This window comes from Dama dama, chromosome 32, assembly GCF_033118175.1.
Source record: "Dama dama isolate Ldn47 chromosome 32, ASM3311817v1, whole genome shotgun sequence".
Classification (NCBI taxonomy): domain Eukaryota; kingdom Metazoa; phylum Chordata; class Mammalia; order Artiodactyla; family Cervidae; genus Dama; species Dama dama.
This window is the reverse complement of record NC_083712.1, coordinates 43,298,356-43,319,940: the sequence shown is the minus strand read 5'-3', so window position 1 is coordinate 43,319,940 and position 21,585 is coordinate 43,298,356. Positions and strand designations below refer to the sequence as shown.

The following is a 21,585-nucleotide window of genomic DNA, read 5'->3' as shown; positions in this document are numbered from 1 at the left end:
AGATGTGGATTTAAATGCAAGTCAGTTTGTGGAGAAAAACAGTATGGAAATAAGAGGTGTTTCTAGGCTGTGGTGTGTTCACTTGCTATCTGTGATCACGAAATTTAAAGAAAAACTAGTTCCACTGTCTGATTCTTTTCCCCATTGATGTCCTGACCATCCTGATACAGACTCAGGGGATAAACTGAGTTAATCTTAGGATGGGAGTCTGCCAAGGAATAAGATGGAAGCAGGGAAGGGACTTGTAATTTTGCACCTTCATGAGTAAGGAAAGACAGCAGAGAGTTAACAGACAGCAGAAAGGAAAGCTTACATAAATGAGTAACCCCTCACAAACTATCCATATTATAGTGAAAAAGATTATCTATCTAAAAACCACTTAATAGCTGGTTTTCTGAACCAACATCATAGAGACTATACAATGGAAGGTAAAGCTGATTATTAATTCTGAGTTAATTTTTCCTTTACTTGAAACTATTTTCAAGTACTGTAAAATTAAACTATCCTATAGTAATACTTCCAAGGAAAATGAAAAAAAATGTCCTTACCTCATGATTGTAATCCAGGATTCCTTTCAAAATTTTCTTTAAGTTGCTTATCTGTTTAAAGAGAGAGAAAACAACTGGGTAAAGGCCAGCCACAGATGAAAACATACTTCAACCTAAAAAACTTCTGAATCAACCAATCATTCTTGTTAATCATAAACATAAAAAATAAAATTCAACAGGACATTTGAATCACCATCATAAAAAGGGCCTCTCAATGGTTTAATTTATTTGATCTAAAAGATTTATAAAGCAAATTAATTAAGCTTCCAATTATTAAGTTAAATTTTCAATGTTCTGACCACATTGACAAAATCAGAAGGTAATTGTGTAAGACTTAACAGTAGGATCAAACTACGTAGATTTTCTCCAGGGAGAGAAAAAAATGTGGCAACCTTACTGAAGACTTGAGTTCAGTGCCGTTTTCCCCAGAAAAGCAGAGTTACATCTTACACAGAGGTTAAGTTCTAAAGCTAGAGGATTAAGCAAAAGTTACAGTCAAAATTATCTTTGGAAATCTTGCAAAGCAACCTATGAATCAGGTTGTCACCTATGAAGAAATGTCTCTAAGTTCCTCCATGGTCAGAGAAAGTGTGTGTTCATTCAGCTGAGACCAAGGAAATATTTAGGAGCCATTAGGTTAAAAAAAAAAAAAAGACTATATCTTTACATGTCTGTACAATGCTCAGGACTGCAAGACAACAGTGCTGTAAGGAGCAATACAGGAACAAGACAGGCTGAGGGACTGACACCCACTCAACTCCCCAGTGAAGGCTCCTGGCTCTGCCGCCTGGGTGAAGCCACAGGCACGGTCACCTGCACTGTTTACTGCAGACTTGTATTTTCCCCCTTGTTTTTTGGACCCAACTCAGACAGCTGGATTTGCGTCAGGAAGCACACACGGTAGGATTCCTTTGACCATCCACCTGGCTGTCCCCAGGTGGATGCTCCTAGTGGAAGACATTCTAGGAGAGAGGGCAGGAGCAGTGGGAGTCATCAAAGAAAAGATTCCACAGCAGTGGGGTTCAGGCTCATCGAAGCCATACTTAGTTTTAAGGGAAGACAATAAACTGAAAAGATCATCCTTAAAAAAAAAAAAAAAAATCTCATAAACAAGACCAACATGCTCACATCCCTGAGAAAACCTGCAGTCATGGGAAACATATAGTCTACTTTCTCTGGTGCTACCGTGTTCATTTATCTTTTAACATTTTAACTTAGAAAAAGTCTTAAAGATCAAGGCATTCACTTAAAACGGTAGTTTATTCGCCACTGGAAAAAACTACAAATCTTATCATTCATTCACCAATGGTATCTTAAAATCAATGGCATCTTAAAACTGAAGAAATACAGCTGCAGAAATAGAACACAGGATATGATACAGAGAACAGGAATGCAAATCACAACGGTGACTTTCAGTTCTGAACATTAAGAACACGACAAGATTCCCCCTTCTCTGGGTTACTGCCCTGCCGCCCTCCTGACACTGACAACCGTGTGTGTTTATGTGTCTGTCTGTGTACAAGCCGTGTACACAGGAGTGGGGAATACAGCTCCTTCAGCAGCGAGCATGAGCTGGTGAGCAGCCTGATTTCTATGTCATGACACTGAAGAGCTACCTCTTTAACTGCCTATTCTTGAAAGGCTATTTCGAAAATAAAACAGTGCCATTAAACAGCATCCATTCACTTGAGTTTAGTGAAAAAGATGAATTAGATTCTGTCAGACCCAATGTCTAGTCAATGAATAAATATTTTCCTCAAACATGTGCTTTATGGGGAGATATAAAAACAAGCCAAGCTTGGCCCATCCTTAAGTCCAGGGATTTCACAAGCTCACTCATCTGCATTTGAGTCGCTACTAAGGTGTATCAAGGGCTTCCCTGGTGGCTCAGGGGTAAGGAACCCGCCTGCCAACACAGGAGACGCAGGTCTGATCCCTGAGTCGGGAGATCCTCTGGAGCAGGGCACAGCAACCCACTCCAGTATTCTTGCCTAGAGAATCCCATGGATACAGGAGCCTGGTCAGGCTACGGTCCATGGGGCTGCGAAGAGTCAGGCATGACTTTCAGCGAGTAGATAACAAACAACAACAAGCTGTACCAAAAATAAATGATTCTAGAGTTCTTCACCCTGCCAGTTACGACCACAGAATGATTTCGTGGAACAAGATTACAGAGATGGAGAGGGAGGCGGCAGTGGCCGAGGGCCTGGGTGGTGTGTGCGCATGTGGGGAGGCTGGCAGGGACGGAGCAGCCCGCAGCCCCCGCCGTGGGGCGGTGACATGCACGTGCACGTGGACAGAGCCAGGCGGGGCCGCACACGCACAGAGAAGAGTGTCCGCAGAGCTGGGGAGCTCCAAACACACTGTGCGGGGCACCCACATCAGACCCTAGGTTTGACAGAAACTGGGGGAACGGTATGTGGAACTTCTCTGTACTTTTCTTTTCCCAACCCCTTATGAAGTCTATAATCATTTCAAGACAGAAAGGTAAAAAAAAATAATTTACAGATGGGCTGCAATCTGTATTTTTAAAAATAAAAACAAAACATTACTGCATACAGCAAGGTTAGAAACTTAACTAACTACACATACACATACACTTAGGTGGGTGGGAGGCTTCAGTTGTGAACTGCATTTCTCATTGTGGGTTTCGGTCAAAGATGCTTGAGAAGTACTGAAAACTAAGGTTACCAGGATGGAAATAAAAATAATTCATTCTCTGAGTGCTGTGGACACAGTTAATAATGAGCAATATTTCCTTATCTTTAATAACAACACTAGCAATTAACATGACTATCCTAAGTACAGTACACTCGTTAACTCATTTATTTCCATGGGGCAGATCCTGTCACAACCCTCATTTTAGAAACGGGGAACTCAGGCGCTGAGGGGCTGAAGCCTTGGCCGGGGTCGTGAGCAGCGGGCTGGGCTGTGGACACAGGCAGCCTGAGCCCTCGATCACTGTGCTTCACCAGACAACATTTTGGTAAGCAGTTTCAGGTTACCCCCATCTTTAGTTCTAGGTTATTCACCAAACACTATTTCAGACACATCAGACCGAAAGTCAACAAGTGGCACAGACCCCCAAGCAAAAGACGTAAAAATAAAATACCTTCAGCCTCCAGTTATCTCCTACTTCAGTTTTGATTCTGTTTAACCAATTTTCATCAAAATACGCAGGATCTCTGCAAATAAGAAAAAGCTAGCATATTAAGATCATGTAGCGCTCAACCTAAAACAAGACACACACAAACACAATTGAAATTCATCTTGTATCATCACTTAATTGCCATGTAAAAACGTATCTGACACATATAAGTCACAAAACAACTCAATACAGGAGACTGAATGCAGTTACAGTAAGTTTCTCTAAAATCAACTGATACCAGCTTGTTAAAAACATTTTTTAATCAAAAACAAGCTAAAAGGTGAAAAGCTATAACATAAAGTTAAATATATTTTTAAAATTATATACTAATCTGGAATTAGTAGATACCACACTAATATCTAAAAGCAGTCAAAGTCAATGACGATTGTTTTAAAAAGGCCAAATAAATATATTAGGAAGAAGGTTAAAATAAGCTATTCAGTTAATATTTCAATGCCTTTCATCCCCTACTACTTTGTAGGTCACCAACGATGTTACTAAAATTTCAATGTGTTTAAATAATATAAACAGAGACCTGTTTATGTAATAGTAGGCATCAGACAAAGTTGGATACTGTTTCTGTTTGCAGAAACCCTAAATCTAAGATAACACTTAGATTTGGTGTGGCCAAACAAACTGAAACAAGAATATAACTTGAATATACTTATGCTTATTTTTCTTAGGAAAACCTCTAAAACTTCTATAAATACTAGAAAGAAAGAAAGAAAAAAAAAAAGCTTTTAGCCTGGCATGTCACCTTGAAGTTCTTGACACAGATGCTCTAAGAAATGAAATTGTATTTGTTCAAGACCACAGGTTGAACACCTCTGACCTGCTCTAGCAAGTGCCGAGTTGAAAGATCCATTCACAACATAACTGTCTCCATTCACCCAAAAAATGTAATAGCAACCAGAAAAACATGTTAGGACAAAATCTACAGTCTCAATTTAAACTGTCACTCAAACTGATATGCACAATCAGTACTAAATTTCAAGTTATCTTTAAATGAAATAACATGCTATCTAGAACTTCAAAATTGTTATTAAAAAATAAAGATGTACTTCTTTAGGCATATGTATTTATAAAAAAAGGGTAAGTTATCTCCATAGAAATCTACTATGATTATTTTTGAAGCCTGTACCAAAGTTAACATATTCACTTTATTGTCTCTTTAATTTTTTTAATTGAGATATAATTCACAGACCATACAACTCACCCGTTTGAAGTGGATTTTAGTATATTCACATCACCACAATCTAATTTTAGAACTTCTCCATCATCCCCCAAAGAAACCCTTTATTCATTTAGCCATCACCCCTATTTCTCTCTTTGGCCCCTAGGAATTACTAATCTGCTTTTTACCTTCAAGAGTTTGCTGTTTTGTACGTTTCATGAAATTACGCACTGTGTGGTTTTTTGTGTCTGCTTTCTTTCATTCAGCATGTTTTTAAAGTTCATCCACGTTGCAGCATGTGTCATCCCTTCTTTCCTTTTTATGGCTCAATAATATTTCATTTATGGGTACACTATACTTTATGTATTCATCAGCTGATATACATGCTTCATGTGGGTATGTGCCTCGGATCGGAACTGCTGGGTCCCCTAACAACTCTGTTTAACATGTGAAAGATGACTGAACTGTTTCCCAAAGCAGCTATACCACTTTACATTCTCACCAGCAGCACACGTCAGCTCCATTTTTTCCGTCTTGCTATCTGTTGCTATCCCTCTTTTTAGTTATGCCTGTCATAGTGGATGTGAAGTCCTGTTTCACTGTGGTTGTGATTTGCATCGTCTTAATAACTAATAATGTGGAGCATCTTTTCATGTGTTCATTGGCCATCTGTATATCCTCTTTGGACAAGTCTATTTAGAATCTTTCCAGTTTAACAACTGGGTTTTTTTTATTGAGTTGTTAGTTTTTGGTTTTGCTTTTTTTTTTTTCAGTATTCAGGATAAAAGCCCCTTATCAGACATTAGATGTGTAAATACTTTCTTGCATTCTGTGAATTATCTTTTTACAACTTCTTGATGGCACAATTTGCGGCACAATTGTTTTTAATCTTGATAAAGTTCAATTTCATCTATGTCTGCTCTTTGTATTATATCTAAGAAGCTTTTGCCTGATTCAAGGTCAGGAGGACTTACTCTTCTGTCGTCTTCTATGATTTTCAACAGCTTCAGTTTTAAATGTAGGTGTTCTTCTGGTAGGTTATGATCCATGTGCATAGTGTAAGTAAAGGGTCTAACTTCATTCTTCTGCATGTAGATATTCACACCCAATTATTTTTGCTTCGAGCTTAATGTAGCTTCTTTAGCCGAAACTAATTTGAGCCAAACTGCAGAAAGAAGGAACTTGCGGAAGACCGCTGAGGTCCGTTATGGAACAGAAAGGCAGAGGGCTGCCTCGAGAATGAGACCGAGAACAGGGAGGCTGTTAGGAATCTGGACGGTACTCATCTGACTTTCACCGTTTCTTCTGCCCATCCATACATTTCTCTCTCTGAAGACCAGTCTTTTCTGTTTCTCCAGACATGCTCCAAGTCTTCACCATGCCAGTTCAAGGAGAGAGTTTTGAAGAGCAACCCCCAGCCAATCCCAATTCTAAATTCCCAGGAAACTGCAAACGACAAAGCCAGAGTCCGTTTCCATCCTCAGTCTGGCTGCCATGAGACCACAAGGATGGAGTGGGATACACACTGGGCAGACAACCCCCCAGAAAGAGGCCTCTCGGCTTAAAACCTCTTGCGACAATGGATAATGCGAAGAAAAAACGACAATATAAGTGAATTCTACTAAAATATTACAGAATTATCATGAAAGTAATTCAGAAAATAAAAAAACTCCATATTTTTAATACTTAAATCATTGAAAAAGCCATAATCTAAAAATCATTATCACTGCCAGCCAAGTAACAGTCTTTCCAAATAAAAAAGACTCACGAGCAGGGCAAGTTGTGAGTCTGGTGCTAAGTGGGGGATGCTCACCCAAAGCCAAAGGCAAACTAGACTTCCTGGTTCAGTTGCGGCTCAGGGCCACACAGTTAAAAGAGACTTTCATCTCAACAGGAAACCCCTTAACTTATAAACAAAGAAGGCTTTAAAATGTTTAAGAAACTATATACTCTGAGAACTCCAAGACTACGGAATACTTTGTTTACAATTTAGAGTACCATGAATTGAAGAACTTGGAAAAATCTGAATAAAACGTTTCAAGCCAAGCACTAGGATACAGTTGTTTCTTCCTAAGACCACCGCATCAGAACCTCAAAAGCTGCCTGAGCAGAGAAGGAAGGACAACCCAGGCAGCTGTTACCACCCTGAACTGAGCACGGGTAACGTCCGAGCCACAGAGCCTGGCACTCCACATTCATGGTGACCCTGCCAGGAAGGTATCAGTGTCCCCACGTGACGCTGCGGAACATCAGACTCAGAAGGCGAGCGATCGCCCCACGTTCATGCGGTTAAGCGGCACAGCTGATGGTACCGCCGTTCTTCTGACAACAGATGAGAAGACTTCAACATGAAACCGGTCCCCTGCAAACACCACCACGGTCTTATGGCCAACCCTCTCCTCCTGCTCAGCAGACCAGACATGGAGAGCAAAGATCCACAATGTTCAGGACCACCCTCTGTGCTCACTGGGGGCAGGCGTGTGTCCCGGCCACTGCCGTCTGCCGAGCACTTCGGGTCTGACACATGGCATTCCCCACCGATACCTGTGCGCCGAACAACGTTGGGAAAAGTCATAGCGCTTTTACTGCATGAGCTTCCAATCTGCCACTTGGGTGGAACACAACAACAACAGGAGTCCACAGATCTAAACTACGACACAAATGAACTATCTATGCAAGAGAACAGAGAGCAGGCTGGGTGGGGGAGGAAGTCGGGGAGGGCTGGAGGGGGAGGTCAGGGCTGGCAGATGTAAACTGTTGAACAGAGAGTGGATAAACAACGGGGTCCTACTGTACAGCACGGAGCGGGGGGGTTATATTCAATACCCTGGGATAAATCATAATGGAAAAGGATGCTTTGTTGAAAAGAAGGTATACGTAAAACTGAACCACTTGGCTGCACGGCAGTAATTAACAACACCGTAAATCAGCTATACTTCAATCAAAAAAAAAGGAACAGTAGTCCCCACCCGGCTTCCATTTAAAGTGACTTTCTGTAGTCATGAACTCTGACTCAATGTGCCGGCATCTAGCCATAACTCTGTTTCTCTAGGCAGTTGACAATTTCTGGTGTTTTCTCAAAACCCCTAATTAACGTTCTCAGGCTAGGATCAAACAACATAAAGGCAATCTTCTCCAAAATCCTAACAGATTATACTTCTGCACAGATATGTAACCAACAAGGGATAATCTTACTGGGAGTGTTCCTCATGAGTAAGGGACTATCTTTAGCTTCTTACTACGTCCTGACTCGTGCTAAGAAAACAACGCAAACCAACCACAAAACATACAAAGCCATTTCCTCGACTTTTCCAGTAACATGTCTGCTTGGCTATAGCTTCTTTGTCACAGCTTAAGCTAAAGGAAAAGCCCATTAATTTTAATCGCTTGTGTAATTCCACAAATATACTGTCTTCCTGTAGTCAACTGCCTCCACAGAAACCAAAACATTAAATTTTATTTCTACTGCTGAAATTATTCAAGTGCCATAATATTCTACCTGAATCCCCCAAATGAAGATGTCTGAAACAAACCCTGCATTTTGACTTAATTTCTTAATAAGGCATTTAAAAAACTGAGACACAGTTCCGTTACAGTGCTGTGTCAGCTTCTACTATACAACAAAGTCAATCAGCTACATTATACATATATCCTTGATAACAGCATTTTTAGTAGCAACCTTTATTATTTTTTTAAAATAGATATGTTGATTCTTAGGTCTATTTTCTCATGATCTACACAAAACAATCATTTTGGTCCCCTGCCATTAAATGGATGTTGAAGAGTTAGCTATGATATTTATATTTTGCATCCTTAATGACAACAAAAATAAAGTGAACTATGCTTTATCCCCAGCTATATCCGGATGAGCAACACAGGCACAGAAGGGACAGGCTCTATCTAAACCAAGGCAGGCAATCCGGTCCCACAGGCCAAAAGAGCGCTTCCACCACTGTCCACAGCTTGACCGTCATTTCATCTCCTTTCTTTTCCCTCATTCTTGATCTCTGAAATATAAAATCTGACGGCACTAAGAGGCACCTCTTACAGCTTCTGATCTGGCTCTTTCAATCAATATGTGGTTGTGGTAGAACAAGAAATAGGTTTGGTCTTTGTCTCTGGTTCCTAGGGCTGAGCTCCTAAAAGCCTATGAATTTCCTGAGTGATGGGGTGTCCTTTACAATTCATCGTGAGCCGTTTCCAGCCACACCCGAGCCAATGCTAGCAGGGTGACTCACCGTGAGATCCCTGGACAGCTTTAGGACCACGGCTGGTCCCAGAGGAACATACAGCCCCACCCCCAACCCCCAGGAAGGGATGGAGATAAAGTTCAAACTCATGGCTAAAGACGTCACTCATGGCTCTGTAGTGAAACCCCCAAATAAACTCCATACAGCAGGGTTCAGGAGCCTCGGGGTGGGTGAGCACAGCCCCGTGCTGGGAGGGCAGTGGGCCAGGGGCACGGAGCTCTGCCCTGCCCTAAACCCCACACACCCCTGGGCATCTCTTTCATTTGGTTCCTGAGTTGGATCCTTTACAATAAAACTGGTATCGTAAGCACAGGGCTTCCCCGAGTTTTGTGTCATTCTCGCAAATGTCAAACACAAGGGGGTTCATAGGAACTCCAGCATTTGCAGTTGGCTAGGCAGGAGTGTGGGGGCCCCAGGACCCCGCGCACATCCACGTGGTGTCTGCAGTGGGGGCAGTCCCGTGGCACTGGGCCTTAACGCCAAGTTAACACGCCAAGTTAACACTTGGGGTGCCCTAAGTGTTAGCAGCAAAGGACTTCTACCTCAACTTGTGGGGCCTGAGTCACCTTGGGAAGTTGGCGTCAGGGAAACTTGATGGAAAATGACATAAAAGCTGGGAACTCTTCTTGGAGATAAAGGATAAAAGAAAATAAAAGTTGCTTTCTTTTCATTTCAAAGTCAACATTTATCATTCCATATTCATTCATTCAGCTAACATTTACAGAACACGTACTCCAGAGACGGACAAGTGGGTCTGGAAGTTGAGGGTGGCAGCAAGTTAAACAGGTGGTCGGGGGGTGGGGAGGCTACATGGGGAGATGAACGACTATCGGGGGGCCTGGCAGTTGGTGAGGAGTGGCATTTGGAGGTCTGACTGATAAACATTGGAGGCAGTGGGCTGGGCCGTGCAAAAGCCCTGGGGCGGGATATGCGTGAGGATGAGCCTGGAGCGGCAAGAATACAGGAAAGTGAGGTCAGGACGGTGCCAAGTGTGAAGGTCATGTGGGCTCTGATGTGTCACTCAGACATGTGTGGGCCCTCGGTTCTCACCCCGAGTGACCTGGGGCGCCAGGGCCGGCCTGACGCTGGAAACCTGATCAGGAAACCCTCTGGCTGCTGCATACACGTCAGCCTGCAGGCAGGCAACTGCAGAGACACCGACGCCGGTCTGGAAATTAACACCATCAGGGCGGCTAGACCCATACAGTAGTGGGAAAATGAGTAGTTTTCATCATAAACCTTTTTCAGTCCTAAAAATTTCACAATACACCTCTGGTAAGTGAGGCACTTACCTGCACCTCACCCACCACGGTTCTGATGCTACACCTCACATAACAAAGAAACGCTCCCAGAATACCATCTGATATTCAGTCTACACTCAAATCTCCTCCATTACATCCTTGAGGAGTCTTTGTTCAAACAGAACCCAAGAGTCACGCACTGCACTTGCTTTTGTTTTTGGAGCTGTGGTAAGAACACTTAACATGAGCTCTGCCCTCTCAAGAGACACTCAAGGTCAGAGTTCAGTCCTGTTAGACACAGGTGCAGCGCAGCACGGTAGACCTCGGGCTTGTGCATCTCATGGAACAGAACCATTTTACTTGGAGAATAGCAACTCCCCGTCTCCCCAAATCCCAGTCCCTGGCAGCCACCACTCCACGAGTCCGACCACCTCAGACACCTCCCGGACATCACGGGTGGAGTCTGGCCTCCTGGTAGCCAGTCGGCTACCACCTGGGCACGATGTCCTCGGGGGCATCCACGCTGCTGCCCACGGTAGGTCTTCCAAGAAGAGCCATCCGACGTGTCCGGTCAGTGTCTTGTCTGTCTGGGCTCTTTGATCTAGAACTCTTCACCCCTTTCTTGCTGAACAGACCAAGTCAACTGTCCCGCGAAACAGCCCACTTTCCGGATTTGTCTGATCCTTTCCTCGTGACTTAGTTTCACTTCTTCCTCTGTATTCCTCTGTAACCTGGAAGTCAGATCTAAAGGCTAGATTTAGTGATAGTTTAAATGTAGCCATCAGTGTCTCCTACAGATTAGATGCGGGATGTGGAGAAATAGGAGGAGAGAGAGGTTTTAAGGTCCGAGCAGCTCAAGGCCAGCAACGCCAACCACTGAAATGAGGACGTCTGACTGAGTGGGTCTGGGTAGAAGGCACGGCTTAGCTTTAGACGTGATGACTCTGAGATGTCTTTCAGATCTGACCGGAGATGCTGAGCCTAAACCAAGTCCAGCTGCCAGAGGAGAGATTCACGCTGGAGATAAAATCTGAGCATCATCAGGATACGGATGATATTCCAGGCTGTGAGACTAATCATCAAGAGGTGAAGCAAACCAAAGAGAAGAGGGGTGAGGCCTGAGTCTAAGGCTCCGCACCCCTAGGAGGGAGCACAGGAGAGGCAGACCAGCCCAGGAAATGCAGACCACCCAGTGAGACAGGAGAGCAATCTGGCAGGCCACAGCACCCTGGAGGCCAAATGCGAGTGAGTGCCACAAGGAAGACGCAGTGAGGAGATGAGCATCTGTCCTTGGAGCGCTGTCCTCGGTCCCGGCGAGGACTCAGGAGATCCTTGGAGCGTTCCTGCTGGTCCAGGCGAGGCGGCACGCAGATAACTGATGTCCCAAACAAGAGCGGCTCCAATGTGATGGTGGGGACACTCTGCCGGAAGAGGATGTGCGGGGGGCGGGGAGGGGGTCCGGGACAGACGCTCCGCAGGGAGGAGGACCGGCATGGTGGCGGGCAGAAGCAGGGTCCTGTGAAGTCTGTTTAAAGACACAGAAGCCTGCTGGGGGATGTGGCCCCACAGAGCAGGGGAGGCTGTGGGTGTTGGAAAGAGGGCAACGGGAAAAGCGACGCTCCTGAGCAGGAGAGGTGATAGGAGCCAGCACAGCGCCCACAGGTGTGGACGTGACGGCGGGACTGCAGCCCGCAGGCGGCAACGGGCAGCGAGGGGCTGCATGGACGCTGGCGGTGGTGGTGGGGGGCGGGGGCGGGGATGCCAGGGAGGTTTTCTTCCTTGTGTCTCAACCTTCTCAGAAGTATAATGGCCCCCACCTTGGAAAGTGATTAGAGAGAGGGGGGACGCGGTGCTGGGGGTCTGCAGAGAGGACCGTGGGAGGCGGTCCCCCAGAAGAGGGAGACGGCAGGGCCGGGGCGGCAGTGATACCGGGCGACCAAGGGTTCATGCCGGGAAATGTAGAATGACGCATCCCAGCATGTTGGTTCAGCTGCATCACAGACCTAAATATAAGCACTGAAACTATAAAACTTGCCGAGGAAAACACAAGAGAAAATCTTAGTGACCCTGCATCTGTTAAAGGTTTCTTAATACAGTTCAAAAAAAAAAAAAAAAAAAAAAGGTGAACTAAAAAAATATATTATTAAATAATAATTATTTAATAATAAAAAGTTTAAAAACATTTGCTCTGCAAAGACACTATTATTAATAAAGTTAAAAGGGAACCCTCAGGCTGGGAGAAAATATTTTAAAACCTCTGTCTGAGAGAGAACATGTATTTAGAAATAAAGAACAATAAATTCAATGAGACAGACAATTCAATTAAAAAAATAGGCAAAAGGGGGCTCCTGGGGGCTCAGTGGTAAAGAATCTGCCTGCCAATGCAGGAGACGTGGGTTTGACCCCTGGGCCGGGAAGATCCCACATGCCGCAGAGCAGCGAAGCCCGCGCACCACAAGCAGCGAGTGTGCTCTAGCGCCCAGGAGCCCCAAATCCTGAGCCCACGTGCCGCAGCGACTGAGGTGGGCACGCCCCAGAGCCCGGGCCCCGCAACAAGGGAGGCTAACACCCCGCAAGGAAGAGCAGCCCCTGCGCCCTGCAACCAGAGAAAAGCCTGAGCAGCAACAGAGACCCAGCAGAGCCAATAAGTAAATAAAAGTATTACAAAAAAAAAAACAAGGCAGACAGGAGAGGCGACAGAGAGAACGGAACCCGCCTTCCCTGCTGGTGGGAGTGTAAACTGGAGTGGCCACCGTGGCGAGCGGTATGGAGGTTCCTTAGAGAGCTAAAAAACAGAGCTACCAGATGATTGTGCAGTCCCATTCCTGGGTCTGTATCTGGGAAAAAACTCTGAGTGGAAAAGGAACAGGCAGCCCGGTGTTCACAGCAGCAGGATTTATAATAGCCAAGACAAGGAAGCAAGCTAAATGTCCATTGACAGAGGAGGGGATAGAGAAGATGTGGTACATACATACAATGCGATATTACTCAGCCACTTAAAAAAAGAAGGAAATATCACCATTTGCAGCAACATGGATACAACTAGAGATTATCGTACTAAGTGAAGGAAGTCAAAGAGAAAGACAAATACCACATGATATCACTTATATGTGGACTCTAAAACACGGCACAAATGAACCTATCTGTGAAACAGAAACAGACTCATAGGCACAGAAGACAAATGTATGGTCACCAAACGGGAAAGCGGGGAGACGACAGATAAGTTAGGAGTTTGGGGTTAGCAGATACAAATTACCACATACAAAATCGGCACAGGAACCTGTATACAATAAACTGCAATAAACTACAATAGAAAAGAATATATTAAATATATGCATATAACCGAATCACCCTGTTGTACACCAAAAGCTAACACAGCTTTGTGAATCAATTATATTCAGTTTTAAAAAATTAAAAAAAGACTACCACAAACTGTTCACCAAAGGAAATATATTATGTGTGTACACACACACACACACACACACACACACACAAGAAAAGATGCCCAATGTCACTAGTCATCACGCTGAGAGAAATACAAGTAAACCCCACAGTGATATACCCCTAGACAGCCACTAGAATGGCTATAATGAAAAACACCGGCTTCAGCAAGTGCTGCTGAGGCCATGGGGCAACTGGAAGACTCACACACTGCCTGTGAACATTAAACATACACCAGTCATTTCACCCTTACATGGAATTTGCCTAAGAGAAATGAAAGCGTATGTCCATACAAAGATGGGAACACCGATGCTCACAGCATTTGTGATCGACTGTGATGCTAACAGAGCCTCACTCTATCTGTAACAGCCCAGACCACAGTAACCCAGGGGTGGAGGAATGGACTACAGTTGTGCCTGTACAATGCAACATGCGTGTGCTAGAGTAATATGGGCAACAATACGGATGGATCTCAGATTATGTTGCACAGAAAGAAGCCACCACCTCTCCCTCTAAAGGCAAAACATACTATGAGCATATTTACATAACTGTCTATAAAATGCAAATTAATCGACAAAGAGCAAATCCGTGGTTGCCCTGGGGATGTGTGTGGGGGGGTGAGGGGGCTGGAAGGAGAGGCTGAGAAGATCTTTTGAAGTGACTGATATGCTCATTCTCTTGACAGTTTCCTGGGCATCTCCACCAGTTAAAAAAAAAAAAAAAAACCCATCAAATTCTACTCTACAAATGTGCGATTCATTGCACATCACTTTCAACAAAGCTATTTAAAACATGAGGGATAAGCCCTCAAAAGAAATGAACGGGTGAGCCAGGAAGAGACAAGGAGGAATCTTAAATGCGCATTATTAAGTGAAAGAAGTCAGTCTACATCCTGTGTGACTGGAAAAGGCTGAACAGTGGAGACAATAATTGGGGGTGGGGGTGACTAGGCAGAGCTCTGGGATTTTCAGGGCAGATGCTATTCTGTGTGGCTGTAATGAAACTCCAGAGTGTATGACGTGGACTGAACGCTGCCGTAAACTAGGGGCTGGGTGATGACGACGCTTCCACGCAGGCTCAGCAGTGGTACCAAACGTCCCACACGGGGGAGGGTCTGTGTGAGGTGCGGCACGGAGCAGGTGGAAGGTCACCAGACTGTTCACTCAGTTTTTAAAAACTTCTCTTATTGCAGTTAAAATATATGTATGATTTTATCATCTAGACCATTTTTTAAGCTCAGAGGCATGAAGTACGTTCACACTCTGGTCCGACCATCACCACCATCCACCTCCAGAACTTTCTCATCGTCCCGTATTGAAACTTTTTTCCACTCAGTTTTGCTGTGAAACTGAAACTGCTCCAAAAAACAAAGTCTACTGATTAAAAACAAAACACAGGGAGAGGGGAACCTACATGGGCAAAGAGCAAGAGAGGAGGCAGCAACAAGATGCTGGAAGCAGAAAAGCAGATGAGCAGAAAATGACTTAAAAGATGAGAGGGGAAAAAATCAGTTGCACTAACAATAAGCATACTATGAATATATTTGATAAAATCTCTACTAAAACAGCAGGAAGATCCAGCTTTTCACTGCTCGGCTCAGACAAGATGAAGAGACCTGCCCTTTCTCTGGCTCCCACACTTTGCAGGCCTTCCGAGTCCCTCTGCTGGTCGACGTTCTGACAAACGGCTGAACGTCGGAGGTCTTCAAGGCTCAGGCACACCTGTGTTCTTCTTCCTCCATGTTCTTCCCTGAGCGATGTAATCCACACTCACGGCTTCCACTGAGACACACCCATATGGACATCTACCGCTTGGACTCTTCTGAATGCGAGTCCTGCAGAGTCGCCTGCTAACTTGGACACTTTCACAACTTTCTCTGCAGCGCTTGTTTTATTAGCAAGTTTGTTTCCATAGTTAGGTTATAAACTCTCTGAACACAACTACCCTGTGGTCTGTGCTTGCCCCTGGCGTCACCAGCGCTGGACACAGAGGAGCTGCTCAGTAAATATCAAACTGGCAGAGGAGGAAGCTTCTGTGAAGCTATATGATGCAATTATTTAAAACAGACAATACAGAACAACATGGATGAGTCATGCAGACATTATGTTGAAATAATCAGACACAAAAGAGTATCAACTGTAAGATTCCACTTGTAAGAAGGATGGTTTGGAACTCAGAATCATGGGTATCTTGGAGACAAGGGGTATTGATTACGGAAGGGCATGGCAGGAACCATCTGGGAGCCTGAAATATTGTACAGTTCTACCTGGGTGGTGGTTACACCGATGTGTGCACACATACATGCATACACATACAACACATACATACATAGACACAAATTTGTCACCTTTTTCTGAAAAAAGGGATGCATTTTGAGAAAAAAGGGTACAAAAACAAAATCTTGATGAGAAATATATCTACAAGACTACAATAAATTAGAATAACCACTTGGCAGAACATAATGTATGTTACGATCTTGGTTTGGTAAAATAATATATACAAACAGGCTTTCTCCTGGTTTCTACAATGGATAGAAATCCTACCCAAAGTAACTTAGACAAAAAAACTCATTTACTGACACCGACTTGGAAAGCTCACATAGCTATGCCCACTTCCCCACAAATAATTCTTACTAAGAACTTGAGTGAAACTCTCGAGGCTGTTTAAAACGCTATTAGGGCACCACTTAAAGGTGACCATGGAAATCACAAGACCACTCTTCTCAGTGCTAGGCCCAGGGCTGGTCAGGTTTTAGGCAAGCCTCCTCGAGTTCCACCAAAAAGCCTACAGCCTGTGTATCAGGAGGGATGTGCCATGTGAGTGCAGAAGAAAGACGGCAAGCTACAGTTCTCAGGCACGAACCCCTAATGTGAAAGGCAGGCAGAGTCCCTGAAACGCAGGCATCTGAGCTGCTTCTCAGACGAGCCGCTCTCCACAGCTCCCCGCAAGGCGAGCAGCAGCAAGAAGCCTTCAGTGGTGGCACAGGTCCTCAACCGCGCTGCGGGAAACCTCGGCAGGCCACACACAGGCAAATCTCTCAGTGTCTCAGGCTTCAACAGACAACCATGTCCCCCAGATCGCATCACTGATGACATCGTAAATTCACAGGTAATCCTTTACTTGAAAGTTCCTAGGTCAAAAGTTCAAGACAACCTAATAATATCAATTTTATAACTACTATGCTTTCAAAGTGCTTAGAAGGAAAGAACTGGGATTATTTTACATGATATATCCCAAACGAGTATCTCACTCCTTCCATTAGTCAGTGAACAGAGCACCCAGGATACAGACGGAACCAACAGAGATGCTGACATTTGACAATTTTGGATCCGCAAAGAAAGGGCATTTTCAGATGGCTTACTACAAAACCAGGTACTGTCCTAGGTGCTAGGATACAGCAGTGAACAAAAGGAAACTCCCACCCCCAGGTGGAGCTTATCTGTGTGTGTGTGTGTCTGCAGATGGGTGTCTGTGAAAGCAGCAGGTAACACACGAGCAAAATACATGGCATATGAGATGGCGCTACCTACTTCTAGAAGCACACAGAAGGTTAACAGGGACACAGAACATGGGGCACACCTTTCCTTTATTTTATAAATAAAACGTATTTATAAAATGTAAAAATATAAATATATCAGCCTTGCTGATGAGACATCTGGGCAGAGTCCTAGAGAGAGAGAGGAACCCTCATAAGAGCGTTCTAGAATGGCAGAAGTGGGATGCTAAAATGAAAATGTCTGCCACACTTGCTGAAAAAAACACATGAAGAATTCCAGAATGGCTGGAATATGGTAACAACTGCAGCCTTAACTACCCCGCAGCTGAAATAAGCATGGACCACCCAAACTACACATGCTGCTCGGTTCTCAGTCTACAGGCAACTCGTGTTTCAAGCCAACACTTTATTTTTTGGTCCATGTTTTCAATCTAATAAATATCCATGCACGTAACACAGAAAAAGAGAAAGCGCTTTATCCTTACATCTTTTGAAGAACCTGGGCCATCACAACCCCATTCGTTAAATCTTCCACGGTCTGGCATGGTGCATCCACGTTAAATGTCTGGATCTGGAAAAAAGGGGAAAAAAAAGAGAGAGAGAGAAATGATTTCACAGTTAACCATACAGCAGAATTCTCAGGCTTCATTACCTCATCTTGGAGTTGAATACATTTAAAACCAGCAGAACAGATCTTTCCTTCTCCCTAGCATTAGCCACCCTGAAGGTGGAGCTGGGCAGTTTCAGCAGGTTCAAGATCTACCCAGGGCATGGGGGGGGGGGGGGGGGGGCGGGGGGGGCACGCTACGCCAGAACCGATGGGAAGGTTTTCCAGTTTCTTGATGCAAAAGGTGAGCTGCCAGTCCTCTCCAAGAGGAATCCTCGTCAGACCAACTGGACTGTCCTCTACAGAAGCAAGCACAGAAACGGACAGTCGGAAGACGTTCAAAAGAAAAGAACGTGCTGTGCACTCAAATTCCAGAGGGCTGACACGGGTGCATCTCTTGCTGATTGTGACGGCCAAGAGGAAATCAGAACCTGAGAAGGCTCAATGAGAATAAGCTGGCAGGGCCGCCAAGGAAGCAAAAATGGCTAAGCAAGCATCTAAAAGGGCAGCAATGGCCGCTGCAAAGGCCCCACAGAGGCAGCATCTCAGCAGAAGACTGGGAAGCCTGTGAAGGTTTCTGCTCCCCGAGCTGGTGGAAAACGCTAGGCTGGCAGATTGGAGTTTTAAATAAAGATCTGACTATTTAAAAAATAAAATAAAAGCAGAACAGTAAGAAATGTTTTCCCTTATGGGAAATTCCCTGCAGGCTGCATTGCAATTTTTTTCCTTTTGGTAAAAGGGACTGTGGAGGACGCTGGGCAGCTTCCCTGCATTCAGCATCCTCAGAGATAGTCACCTGAGAAAGTCAGGGCATCTGCATTCCCTCTGCCAGTGACTGGCTCATGGGCAGGCTCTCAGGCAGACAATCTGGACCAAACGGATGCAAAGAGAGGCTTAATGTGGGCTTCCAGGGAAGGAAAGCCAACCTTCCCTGGTGTGAATAAGCATGCTGGCGGCCTCAATGGCCACGAGCAGGCATCTTGTGACTGTTAGGATGAGGCCAACGCAGTAAATGGCAGAGAAGAGGAACAGGAAGAATGAGGTCCTGCAGGCCAAAACTGAGCCACCGGACTAAACCTCAGAGCCTCCTGTGATGTGAGATCCATCTCTTCTTTACATCTGGCCAAGCTGAGATTTCTTTCACTCAGAACCAAAGTATTGTGGGGGACTTCCTGGTGGTCCAGGGGTTAAGACTCTGCACGTCCACTGCTGGGGGCACGGGTCTGATCCCTGGTCGGGGAACCAGGATCCTGCAAGCTGTATGGGGTGCAGCCAGAAGAAAGAAAGAACCAAAACAGCTTGATAATACGGAGAAATTATAGCTACAGCTGGGTTAGATCCTCAGTTCACTGTGATTTTAAACATATCATGAATTACAACTAACATGATGTAGCTGAGAATCAGTAGCCACATTTGTTATTTCTGAGCAAGATAACACGCTCAGCCAACAATGATTCTACTCAGTAGTGCAACCGGGACTTGGAAAGAAATAATCTCTGAGAACAGATAAAAGGATGTGCTCTGCAGTTTATAGGTTAGTAAAACGGAAGAGCACGGGCATCAGAGGATAGAACAGGGAAGAGGGTAAACGCTGGAAGACACGGTTAAAGAAGGAAGCACCATCCTGCAAATCCTCACGAGCCACGTTAGGACTTTATCCTCAAAGCAAGTGGAACAGGCAAAGGATTCTAAGCAGGAGAGGGAGGCTGAGCCATCTGCATAGTACAAGGACTGCAGCAGCTGCAGCGTGAAGAAAGGCTTGCATGGAGGAGGCAGGGAGGCCTGTGTTAACAGGTTTGTGTGTTAACACAGTTCAGTCGCTCAGTCATGTCCAACTCTTTGCAACCCCATGGACTGCAGCATGCCAGGCTTCTCTGTCCATCACTAACTCCCGGAGCTTGCTCAAACTCATGTCCATCGAGTCGGTGATGCCATCCAACCATCTCATCCTCTGTTGTCCCCTTATCCCCCTGCCTTCAATCTTTCCCAGCATCAGGGTCTTTTCCAGTGAGTCAGTTCTTCACATCAGGTGGCCAAAGTATTGGAGCTTCAGCTTCAGCATCAATCCTGCCAATGAATATTCAGAACTGATTTCCTTTAGGATGGACTGGTTGGATCTCCTTGCAGTCCAAGGGACTCTCAAGAGTTTTCTCCAACACCACAGTTCAAAAGCATCAATTCTTCGGTGCTCAGCTTTCTTTATGGTCCAACTCTCACATCCATACATGACCACTGGAAAAACCACAGCCTTTGACTGTATGTTAACACAGCTGAGGTCAAACCAGGTGACGACCATGGAAACACTGCAAATAATGTTCAGGGGACCATCTGCCTTCAGTACGTTTTACTTAGTGGGTCATATTCCTAGAAGTAAATTTGCTGGACCAAAGTGTATGAACCCTTTAAAGTTTCTTAAACATAGCCAAGCTGTCCCTGACAAACACTGTAGCAATCTACTGGCCAACAGTGGGGCGGGGTCCACGTCTCTGCGCTGTGCCATCCATCAACCCTTTAAACCAAGAACTGTGAACAAGTGCAGTCAGTAGCTGTTTCTTATTTTCTGCAAAGTCTGGTGGGTGGAGATGGCTACACAGCGGGAACTAAGGAAATGACCTGAAAGATCGCGCAGCGGGTGGTTTTCACTCGGATGTCTCTTTGGGAGAGGTGATGAAAGGGCCCACCAGGCCCCCCGACACTGACCTTATGGGTGGCAGAGGCTCAATATATTGTTAGTAAATGAATAGATGGGCCTGATAAACATCATCCGTAGGAAATGACACTGAATTTTACTCCACACCCCCGCCTGTTGCCTTCTCACTGATAACGTGGTGGTAACAATGTATTGAATAGTTTAAAAAGAACCAAGTATACACTGTCATCCTACAGTTGCTGAATACATCTCTTTCTTGTAGGCTTAGAATAAAAAACAGCAGCGGGCGAAGGCACACCTCACTCATCTCCTGACCCCCAGCCTGACCCAGAAGACCTCTCACTGAACATGCTCGGAAGGTAAACAGTAACTCCAGGGACTTCCCTGGCGGTCCCGTGGTGAAGGCTCCATGCTTCCAAAGCAGGGGGCACGGGTCTGATCCCTAGTTGGGGAAAAAGGATCCCACCTGCCGCGTGGCCTTCCCCCTCCCCTCAAGAAAAAAAAACAAACGAATTCCATCTCCAGGTTTGCACCTAATTTACTGGCCATGTGACCTTGGATATGCCATTTTACCTCTTGTCATACCAGTTTTTCAACCTAGGAATTGGGAAAAATAGCTTCTGGAGGGGTGCTTCAAGAATGAAGGAGGAAACAAACGCACATTAGGTACCTGTAAAAGCCTTAAGCAGCAGTTCCCAGACCAGGGTGTACACTGAATCAACTGGGAAGCTGGAGAAGGCTGGGAGTCTATTTTTAACAAGTTCATCAAATAATCTTCTGAGCCAGGGCACCAGTTTGGCAGGTGGAGCCCTCTGATCCAAAGCGCTACCAAATGCAAAGGATGAAAGATCAGAAAACTGCCACTGGGCAAGCAGAAGAAAAAAACTCAATAAAGCAGGCAATTCAATCATGCAAGTAATTGTAAGACTGTTATCTGTTTATCTCGTGGGACTTAAAACTATTTTCATTTTAATTTTTTAAATGTGGCTTCCAAACAATTCTTTTCTCTGAGTTGGCTCTTGAGGGTTTT

At 44.8% G+C, this 21,585-nt stretch overlaps 1 protein-coding gene and 1 pseudogene across 2 annotated transcripts in view; one reads left to right on the top strand and one right to left on the bottom strand.

Annotated features, from left to right (window-relative positions):
- HOOK3 (hook microtubule tethering protein 3) overlaps positions 1-21,585 on the bottom strand; it is an 89,127-nt gene that overhangs the window by 63,343 nt on the left and 4,199 nt on the right. The window contains exons 2-5 of one of the 2 annotated variants that reach the window (XM_061134924.1): positions 21,226-21,380; positions 17,784-17,869; positions 3,661-3,733; positions 549-599 (exon numbers count right to left, since the gene is read on the bottom strand). In XM_061134924.1, coding sequence (XP_060990907.1) covers positions 549-599; positions 3,661-3,733; positions 17,784-17,869; positions 21,226-21,321 — 306 coding nt within the window. In that variant the 5' untranslated portion in view covers positions 21,322-21,380. The remainder of the gene's footprint in view (positions 1-548; positions 600-3,660; positions 3,734-17,783; positions 17,870-21,225; positions 21,381-21,585) is intronic. The other variant, XM_061134923.1, reaches the window with a different exon arrangement.
- LOC133050363 (large ribosomal subunit protein eL24-like) lies at positions 17,905-18,511 on the top strand (annotated as a pseudogene).